The sequence below is a fragment of the Chiroxiphia lanceolata genome, chromosome 12 (assembly GCF_009829145.1).
Source record: "Chiroxiphia lanceolata isolate bChiLan1 chromosome 12, bChiLan1.pri, whole genome shotgun sequence".
Lineage (NCBI taxonomy): Eukaryota > Metazoa > Chordata > Aves > Passeriformes > Pipridae > Chiroxiphia > Chiroxiphia lanceolata.
The window spans coordinates 12,708,470-12,718,693 of record NC_045648.1 but is presented as its reverse complement, the minus strand read 5'-3'; the positions used below and the strand labels follow the sequence as shown (position 1 = coordinate 12,718,693).

Genomic DNA, 10,224 nt, shown 5'->3' with positions numbered 1-10,224 from the left:
GTGTGTGCCCCGCGCGGTGGGAGGCGGAGAGTGCCTGGCGGAAAGGAGGGGAGTTAGTCAGCGAAGAGGAGGAGGAGGCGGAGGCAGAGGCAGGGCCGGAGGCAGAGCCATGGAGAGCGGCTTTGGGCGGGCGGGGCGGGCTGTCTGACCGGGGCGCAGCGCGGGGGCACGGCCCGGCAGCCCGGGCGGCAGCGGCGGGGCCGGGGATGGAAGAGCCGCGCCGCCCCCCGCCAGCCCACGGCCCGTGACGGGGCGGGGGCCGCGGCCCCGACGGGGCGGGCGGGGGGCCGCTCGCTGCCTTCCTCGGGGCGGGCGGGCGGGGAGGGAGGGGACTCCGGCAGGGGCTGCCGTCGCCCGGGGCCGCGGTGACTCAGAGCCGGCGCGGCCGGGGGTGAGCCGAGGTCTGTTGTGGGATTTTTTCCCCGGCAGGTTATAAATAGCCCCGCGCGGCGCCGTGTCACGGAAGGACACCCTGGCCGGGCGCGGGCAGAGGCCGCCGGCGCGCAGCCTCCCCCGGCCGGGCGGGCCCAGCTGCCGTGGCGGGGCCGCCTCCCGCCCGCTGTCCCCCCTCCCGCAGCACAATTCACACCGCCGGCCCGGGCAGCCACAGCCCGGCCCCGCGGGGACACGGCACCCCGGCCCTGCCAGACCTCGCCGAGGCAGCAGGGAAGATGAAGCCGGAACGAGGTAAACGGCTTATCAGTATATTTCTTTTTTTGTTTGTTTTTGTCTCTAGGATTAGAAGTAGCCGGGTGTTTTGTTTCGGTGTTATCGCTCTGTTTCCTTATCCCCCTACCCTGTCGTTTTGAGGGCTGGGAAAGAATCCAGGCACTCGGGCTCAACTCGGGAAATGCCAGTGGGAGTGGGATGCGGAAGGTGCCCCTGGAAGGGGGTTACAGCCCCATGTCCTGCCTGCCCTTCGGTTTTCCATTGTCTTGGCTGGTTGGAAGGGAGACAAGCGCCGTAGCGAACTGCTTTAGCTGTGGGAATGCTGCAGTTTGTGTGTCAGACACAGCCGGCTCGTTAGCACAGACCCGCAGTGCTGAGCCGAGAGTCGGTCAAAGGCAAATCGGGCATCGACAGACAATGCCAGCAGATGTACAGAAATGTCCAAATATAGCCGAAAAACACCCTGAAAATAACCATAACTTATATCTGTCTTGTTTTATAAACTGACAGTGCTTCCCCCCCTCCCCAATTTTAATGGAGATATATCATAACAGGCATGGTGAAATATAAATTTTTCACGATCATTTGGTTACATCACATCTGGATTACTGACATCTGGTTTTACAGAAAAATAAAGTCGACAGTCTGCGTATATGTTTATAATACTTGAGCTCTTTTGCCGTATAGCAACAGCTGCTGATGCCCCTAGAGTTGGAAATATGTCATGACTTCTATTTTGATCCACAGGAACAGTGATTATTGATTCCTCTTAGTTAGAGCAAGACTGGTTTTTTAAGCAAATCTTATGAGTGCTCATCGTACTGTTAATTAAAAACAATGATCCGTCTTTCTGAAAGTTTTGATGATTCTATTGTTTACCTAGTTGCTTTCAATTTAAAACCACATTCTATTTGTGTTAGAATCAGTTTGGTGTTTTGAGAAACACTTTAATATAGCTCAGATATCTGTGTATGAAATACTAACACTTACATGACATACACATGTTAATTAGGTTTGTTAATGACATGTTTGCTAATAGCGACACCACATAAATGACCACGCTTAGGTGGATTTCTTGTCAGTATATGCTGCAAGGGTTATATGGTGTGATGATAGCACAGATAGTACAGAAATGATCATAAATTAATGGAATTTAAGTCCTAGGGATTTGAAATGGGCTTTCCTCATTGCTTTCCTTCTTGTTTCTCAACTGCTTAAACCTTCACACGATCGATTGCAGCAAGGATGGTTGTTTTTAGAACCTCTTTAGATTTTAATACTAGACCCTAAAATTTGAAAACTGTTTACTGTCAAGGTTAAATTAGATTTCAAAATAGACGGGTAAAAACCCAAGTTCAGTATTTACAGCTTTAAAACTGTCTGCTCTAGCATTCAGAACATCTCTATGACCTTTGTCTATTCCTTTCTTTAATTTTTAGGCTGAAGTTAGAACACTGAAGACATTTTTAGTTGGTGTATGATAAGTGATCAGATGCCTTTTTTTAACCAGTCTGGTGCAGAGGGAACCAAATTTGCACAGAAAGCAAGTTATTAGGTTGCCGGGGTATTTTGTTTGTGGTTTCCCCTCCTCCCCCCAGCTGGCAGTTAATAAATTGTGATTCTTATCCATTCAAAAATGTTTACTACGAGCTAGGTAAAATCCTTCAGAAGTAATGTCTTGAAATCCTTTTAAGATAATTACCAAAAATCTTGAAAGGGTATCTCCAACCATTTCAGTAGATCCCTTTAGCTTAACTGTGGGCTAATGTAACAGAGCAATCCCATGCACAAAGGGGGTTGTGAAAGTGCTGCCTAAATGCCACATGCGGCCCACAGAGGCTCTTAGGAGGCACGAATCATGGAAATGTTTACATGTGCTGATTTCTGCATAGCAGCTGTACCACAGGATACAAGCAGTCAAGTGTGCAGTCACCTGCTTCCAATCGTCGCAAATTAACAGCAAAGGACAGAGGAGAAGCAGAGCACTCAGTTTGTCACTCCTCTGCAGATCCTCAAAATCCCCAGAAGAGTGTAAATTCACAGACTAAGTGAAGCATAAAGAAACAGACTTAAAAAGACTTAGTGATGTTTTGGGGTTTGTCATTCTTATAAATAATTATATCAGAATCAATTTGGAGCAGAGGGATGCAGCTCGTGTTGTTAGAATTAAGCTCAGCCCTACACTTTAGGTTGTAATTCCCAGGCATGTTGGGAGAGGTATGGTTTAGCCTTTGTCATACCACCAATAAGATTCTTCTTATCCCCAGCAAAGATGGGTGGTTCAAGAGAAGAAAGAGGAGATCTAAATGTGCAACCACTTTTATCAGTGGGAAGTGTTATAGAATGTTTAAATTTGAGGAGGTGAGAGGGATGAGGAGAAATGAAGAAAACATGGGAATTTGGCCCTAAGGTACTTACCTGCCTTTGTAGTAAGGAAAGTTTGAAAATTGGAGATACAAACAGGCAATATGTGAGAGCAGTACGGAGGAGATGCAATGTGGAGTTCTGCATAGCAAACCTGTGGAGCAGTTTTGCAGGTGAGGAAGAGCAGGAAGTGGGGTTTGAAAGTGCAGGTAAAAATGAGGACTTATTCCTTTGGCATTCAAAGGCACGGGGCATTCCCAGGATGTATCTCATGAGCATCACTCAGATCTTACCCATCAGGTGAGGTGTGAGTATGGACAGACAGTCATGAGCACATTCCCATAACTACCTCTGTACTGTGTCTAGGGAGTGCAGTAACTAAAATGCTGCCATGCAGCTGCTTGGCTTTACCTTTCCTGTGCTGCCATTCTTAAAGCAAAGTATTGAAGCATCTTAAAATACAGTGGTCCCATTACTTCAGTTGAGGCTTCACTGGTGCCAGGGAGAAGCGTGATTTATCTCCCTTTCTTACATGCAGCGTTTTTGGAGTGACATTTCAGTTTTGGGGGGTTTTTTTGTCTTTCTGCAGTAACAACATATCAGGTTACCTGGCTTTGATCCATGGTATTGCCACGATTTAGTTTCTGCAGTACAGCTGCCTAGTCAGCTGCTTCACACTGCATATTTGGACTGCTGTTTTCTTTCTCAAGTACGGAGCTTTGCTCTTGCTTCTATTGAACTTCGTTCCGATGACTTCTGATCGCTTCACCAGTTTATTGAGTTTGGAAGACAGAACTAGACTTCGTAGCAGAGGGCTTGCAAACTCTTCCAGCTCGGCTTTGTTCATAAACTGTATAAACACACTGTTTCACCATCAGAGTTAATGAAAACATTGCATAATGTCAGGGTGATAGCTTGCTGCCAAACTCAGAAGGCTTGTTATGTACTCTTAGAGTACACTTGGTGCACAACTGGAAAAAATCTTGTGGTTTAAATGGATCTACAGTATAGTCATATTTTACTGTGGGAATGTTACAAGACATCAAAAGTCCTACTATAGTCTAAATAGCTCAAAGTTACTGCTCCTTCCTCCTCCCTCCCCCTCACTGCATGAATGATCAGTTAAAGGAGGAAGACAGGCTTGTTTGTCTTTAAATGCATTCTGGCTGGGTTTTATCACCTTATTCTAGTCTTTTCTTACTTTTTTATTACTTTGCTTTGTTTATTCCTTATTGTGTGTCCTCTGTATAGAGACTATTTTGTTTTCACTTACAATTTAAGCAAAAAGCAGTTGTCTCTTATTTTTTGAAGCATTAATTCCCTCCTTGTGATTATCCTAATTTACAGAAATGGCCTTCTGTCTACAAGAGAGGAACAATCAATCTGAAGATTGCTTCTTCTCCTTCCTTCTTTGCAAGTCAAACTCCAATATGTGCCTCTGGGTCTGTTTGTAGTAACTGGGTTAAGGGACTTTCTTCCACATTACTTGGTGATTTGGTATGGAAAAAGCTAACTCTTGTTTCAGCAAAAGTCTGTTTACTACCTCCTGTTGGAAACATAGCTGAAGGACTCCTGGGTGTATCTATGGGGAAAGGTGGAGGAAAGATTAATGGAGATGAACAGTTAATGGAATGCTTTTCTTCAGGTTCTTAGGAGGAGGGATGAGGAAGCATGAGTTTGAGGGAAAATGAGTTGAACCAATGTGTTCAGCTGGGGAGTTGGTTGTTAAGTTAGGAGATCTAGATAAGGCCCTTGTTTTTAAAAACAAGAGTTAGTTTTATGCTCTATATTAATTGTGGAAGATTTTGTGGAAAACTTTTTAGCAAAGATAATGTGCTACAGAGTATGCAGATTAGGAAGTGAAAATATATATTGAAAAAGAATGAATGTTATTTTAGTGTCCTGTATTGCACTGTGATACAGACACTTTAATTTTATAGTATCTTCTCAGTGAAATGTCACAAAGCACTTAAACTTTTCCACGGTGGAATGGTGTAGCCAGTAAACAAAGTAATAAACTGGAAATGAGCTGCTTCCTGCTTAGTGGAGTTGTCACTCCAAAAGTGTTTGGGCAATGCTTCGGGCTTGGTTGCCACAGGTAAGTGCAGGTTGGGTGCTAATGAGCTGGAGGTGACGCTGCTGCCTGGCCCGGGGGGAGCTGTGTGGGCAAACCCGCTCTGCACGTGCGGGAAGGGGCGTGAGGGGAGGGAGGCTCCCTCTGACAGGCAGGAAGGGCTGGGGGGCTCTGCTTTTCCTATGTGGATTACTTGCAAATAAACCCATCTTATTCTCCGAAAGAAAGGAAAGCTGAAACTATTTAGGATGAAAAAACCCAACCAGCCCAACCAAACGGACAGGTGGTCAGGATATCGCGCTCGGATTCCATTTTTAAGGTGTGAAGCCATCGAGCTCTAATCTTTGGAGAGAGCAGATTTGCCCTGATAACATATAATATATAGATGCAGTGTATGAGTGAACAGGAACATAAGCCTTTTTTTTTTAATTGAGGGTGGAGTCTTGATGCTTTCAATACAACTCTGTCCTTGCACCCAAGAAACAGCAATACAAACTCTTTTATTAAAGTTGTACCTCAAAAATTTCACTCAGAAAAATTCTTAGTTTTTAAGTGCTTAACTTTTAAAAAAGTTAGGCACCCCCCCCAAAAAAATATCAAAGTATATTAATTTGTAGAATGGAAAATTCCAAGTTTCAGTTTGAAACGCCTGCTTATGTTAGTTTTCTGACCTGTTCTGCAACTTGTGCCTCGCTATTGACATCAAGGCAAGACCTCCTGTTGTAGAAGTATTTCTTGGGTTGGAAGGGTGCTTTCATCGCTGTTCAACAGTGAGAGTTCTTCATGGCATACCTGTTTTTCAGAGAGGACCACACTGGTAACAACTTGGCCGTTTTCTTTTTGTTTGCCTGATGTTGTCCATACTTGCCTTCAGAGGGGCTCTTGTTGCTACAACAGACGCTACTGGAGTGGCATTTAGGTGGATATTTTGGGGCTTGTGGGTATGCCAAGCCCATAGGCCTGAGCTGTATAAACTGACCCTTCTGACCATATTCTTTACTTGCTGAAGTGAGAGACTTTGGCGTGCCAGCTCAGATCCCTGGACCGAAGTGTATTAGATTGGACTTTATTGTTAAGGGCAATGTTGCAACTATTATTGGATCTGAGGTCTACCAGCTCCTAAATGTTTTTAAAAATAAGCTAACATTTATAAATACACATTCTCATGAGACAAGAGTTTGTTGCCAAATGAAATTCTGCTTATTAAAATTAGAAATCTCCTGTGAAAACAGAGTAACTGACGAGAACAAACCAGCTATATGACATTTGTTAAAAGAACTTGCTCTGTCTGCCTCACTGTTTACAATATGTTTCCTTGTTATTTTGACAAACTTCTACTAATAGCAGCTGTTTACAGGCGGTGAAATAGCCATAGCCCTTTATCTTCTCAGCAACAAGTTGAGGATAACAGTCCAGCAGTTACTGTATTCTTTTGGTCAGTAAGGTCTTGCAGTTTAACTGTAAATATAGATGTAATTTGTATCTCCATTCTGACATGATACTTGATAAACCAAGTTTTTTAGATTTTTCACTGTCCCACATCATTGTCTTTCAAGGAGATAGTAAATTGTTCAGTCTTTGCAGGTCATTTATATTTAATGTTTAGGCAGAAGCCAGTTTTTAAGTTAAAATTGTTTTAGAAGTGCATGTACAATTGCATGGTTACCTTTGTACTACCTAGTACTGAAACTCCGTGTATAAGTAGGCAATTAAGGATGAATGCAAATACAGAAGAGTACCTCTTGGACCTGCATAGGTAGTTAGACTTTGGAAGGCTTCACTTGCATTACATATTCCTTTTTCTGACTGTAGCTACAGGCACGTGGCCATGTGAGCTATTCTTGCTCTCCATGCATAACTGTACTGGGATTGGAAGAGAGATTTTTTTTTGTAAAGGCTACTTGTAAATAGTATAGTTGAGTTGTAAATCATGAAAATTCTCCAGCTTTTCTTAACAATTCAGAATTCTTCTGACCAAATCAAATCTAACTCACTTGTATTAATACATTTTCTTCCTTGTTAAATGGGCCTAACTAGTTCTTTTGGCTAGTGATTTTTAATGCTAGCTTTGGGACCAGAGCTATTTAAAGTTGCTATCTGGGATACTATTACTACATTACCTTAACTCAAAATGCAGAGATGTAATAGGATAGTATGAGGATGTTCTTGGGGATAATTTGGAGGGGAGAGCTGAGTGTGAATCAATGGAGGCAGCTGAACACACCGGGAAGGAAGCACTCCATGACATGAAATACTAAGGATACTTTCATGTCTGTGCTGATTGTAAGAATCCTTGTAATGAATAAAGGTAAACAAAGTAGTCTTACTGAGAAATCTTCTGAACAACTTTGTTTAAGAGCACTAAGGAGAGTTTTTCTCCCCTCATATAGATTTGTTTTGGTTTGACCACTTTTCTTTTTGTGGCCAGGCATGCAATCTCTCTCTGTCCAGGTATGTGTACCCAGTAACTGTGGGGCACTTAGACTTCCCTCTTAGCAATGATCAATGCATTTCCCAAAACTGTTGCTTCTCCTAGGGAAAAAAAAAAGTTGATTTTTCTTCTGAGGTATAAAAAAAGAGAATGTATGTGAAATAAGGACTCTCTGGTTGCCTATGAACCATGTCATCTGTTTTACATTACACAAGTTAGTGATTTTTTTTTTTTTTTCCATTAAGATCCCTGGGAACCAGGTTGGTAAGTAAGTCCATTTTGGATTGTGAACTACTTTAGTCAGTCCATAAGCAGGTGACTGCTTGTGCTAGTTTAACCTCTTAAAGGTGCTTGCTATGTATGGAGGGATTCCTTTTGCCCACTGATGAGCCTTCAGGATTTCTGGGGGCATATTTCACACTTCTCTGTGCTCCAACAAATTAGGCTTCTTTCTCAGGGTGCTGTGCTAGTATCATCTTGTTGTTGGGTGTAATGGGAGAGGGAAGGGCAGAAAGAGAGAATTTTGGTAGAGTTGAAGATGGCAAGTATTATCCCGTATCCTCAGTACAGTCAGTACCTCAGTGGGAGGTGGTAGGGTGGTAGCTGGTTTCTTCTGAGGGACAAGGGAAGGAGCAGGAGAGGTGCAGGAAGAGCTGCTGTGGTCAGCACGCTCTTTTTTCAGAGCGATGGGAAGCCCTTCTCCCCTGCCAGGTATTGTTCTCCTTGATTCCCTGCCAGGGCAGCAGCCCAGAATACAAGTGAAACAAACCATGGCTCAAACTCACACGTCCAGGCGGGCCAGCAAGTTTGATAGAAGGCTTTGTTTGCAGACTTGGGGGGCAGAGAGGGTGTGTAAGAGCAATATCTGTGTAAATGTCTATGGTGACTACTTACTGAAGGCATAACTTCTCTGTTAGCAGAGAGTGAAGTTTTGGTATGTTGGGCTAATGCTTTTTTTTCCGTGCAGTTTTCTTGAAAGCCACAAGTATTGGTGCATTTCCTTCTCATGTTAGATCTTAATCTTTAAAACACAGCCCAGTAAGACTCCTATTTACTTGCTCTTTTTTCATTTGAGCTTTTAATTTTGATTAAGTAGTTGTGTCTGAGAGTAGGGGGAAGAGAATAGGTACATTAAGAAGAGAACAACTTTGGTAAATATTACAGTGATGTGGAGTTAAAGAGGAGGAGTTTTGTACTGGTAGGAACTGAACAGGGACAAAATTGTCAAGATCAGCATGGACTAGGAATGTACAGGTAGGTCAAAGAGAGGGATATCAACACGGAAGCTGCTGAAAGGTAAATCCTTTTTTCTCTGCTGTAAAATTCTTTAAAAATAGGTCTTCAGGCATATTTTCTATGCAAGTTTTCCCCACTTCAGTTGCATTTTACTGAAAAGTATGATTTTGTTTTTTTTTTTATTTTGTGGGGGAAGCAGTGTCTTCCTTTTGAAGCAGGTGCTGTTTGAATGGCCAAAGAAATTTTGTTTACTCTGGAGGAGCCATGAGAAACAAAGTATCTGGAGGGCTAGAATTGGAGGGGAGAGCTGGGTGATACTACCCTAACTGTACTAACAGCAATACTCACAGTGTAACTGCTTACACCAGGATGGCTCAGGCAAGGTGTGGAGGACCCCTTTAGGAGTCTGCACGCTGTTAAAAAGTGAAGGAATGAAACCACGTTTATGGGCGTGAAATGGGAGGAATAGTTGGTAATACTAGAAAAGTTTGAAGGCAAAGATGAATATCAAACTCCTAGAATACACACCTGCCTCACCTTACATTGAGGGGTTAAGTTCACTTAGCTTAAGACAGCAATAACTGGCTGTTATTGTACTGCTTTTGGATGTTTCCTATTATAGCCTCACTGAATTAACAAGTTTCTATGAGAAAGTGTTTTGGATCCACTAGCAGAAGAGTGAAGTGATGATGCTTGATGTGCATTGTATGTTCTTTCATCCCATCTTCATGTTGAGAATATGTAATGGCATTTTATAAATGTTTTAGGACACTTTTTATAAGCTGCTGTTATTCATTCTTGGTTTAGTTTCTACTATGAAATTTTGAGCAGCTTTATGATATGCACTGATTTTTTAAAATTTTTTGTTTGTTTTAAAATCATAGTGGAACTATTAGCATCTGATGCTTTCAGCTTCCCTAGGTGTGCTGTGTAGTTCTACTTGCTCAAGAAATCTTGAGTTTAAACATCAGTAAAAGGAAAATAGACATAAATTAAGAATGTGAGTGGTATATCTAATCATCTCTTTAATATGCAACCATCAAGAACTGACTTCAGCTTTGTTCTGAGCAGTTGAGCATCTGTGGGTCTGCAGTGGGAGAAGAGGAATAGGCTGTCTACATGAGACCTCTTGCTGGTTTTGTGTTCTGCAAATTAATAACTCAAATGTTTGTTTCATGGAAGGGATGTGTTAGTAAAAGTGTATTTTTATTTTTAGCTTGTCTCTACAACTAGGCTGTGTAAGCATAAGGTGCCTTGAAGTCACTTAGGCTTTGCTCCTTAGGGGTCACGTGTACACCTTGCTTTTCCTGCACAAGACAGGGCTGGAATCTGAAAGAGAGTGTTTTTATGAACTGGCTTGTTACTGGACATCCTGTGCTTTGGTGTGGCCCTCCAAAGGCTGAAATTGGGTGTTTTTTGTAATGTAGGCATGATGCCAATTATGTCTACT

At 42.8% G+C, this 10,224-nt stretch overlaps 1 protein-coding gene across 1 annotated transcript in view; it reads left to right on the top strand.

The window, feature by feature from the left end:
* Nucleotides 1-358: 358 nt before the first annotated feature.
* The window catches only part of FAM214A (family with sequence similarity 214 member A), a 48,805-nt gene continuing 38,939 nt past the window's right edge, over nucleotides 359-10,224 (top strand). The window contains exon 1 of the mRNA XM_032699836.1: nucleotides 359-687. Coding sequence (XP_032555727.1) covers nucleotides 672-687 — 16 coding nt within the window. The 5' untranslated portion in view covers nucleotides 359-671. The remainder of the gene's footprint in view (nucleotides 688-10,224) is intronic.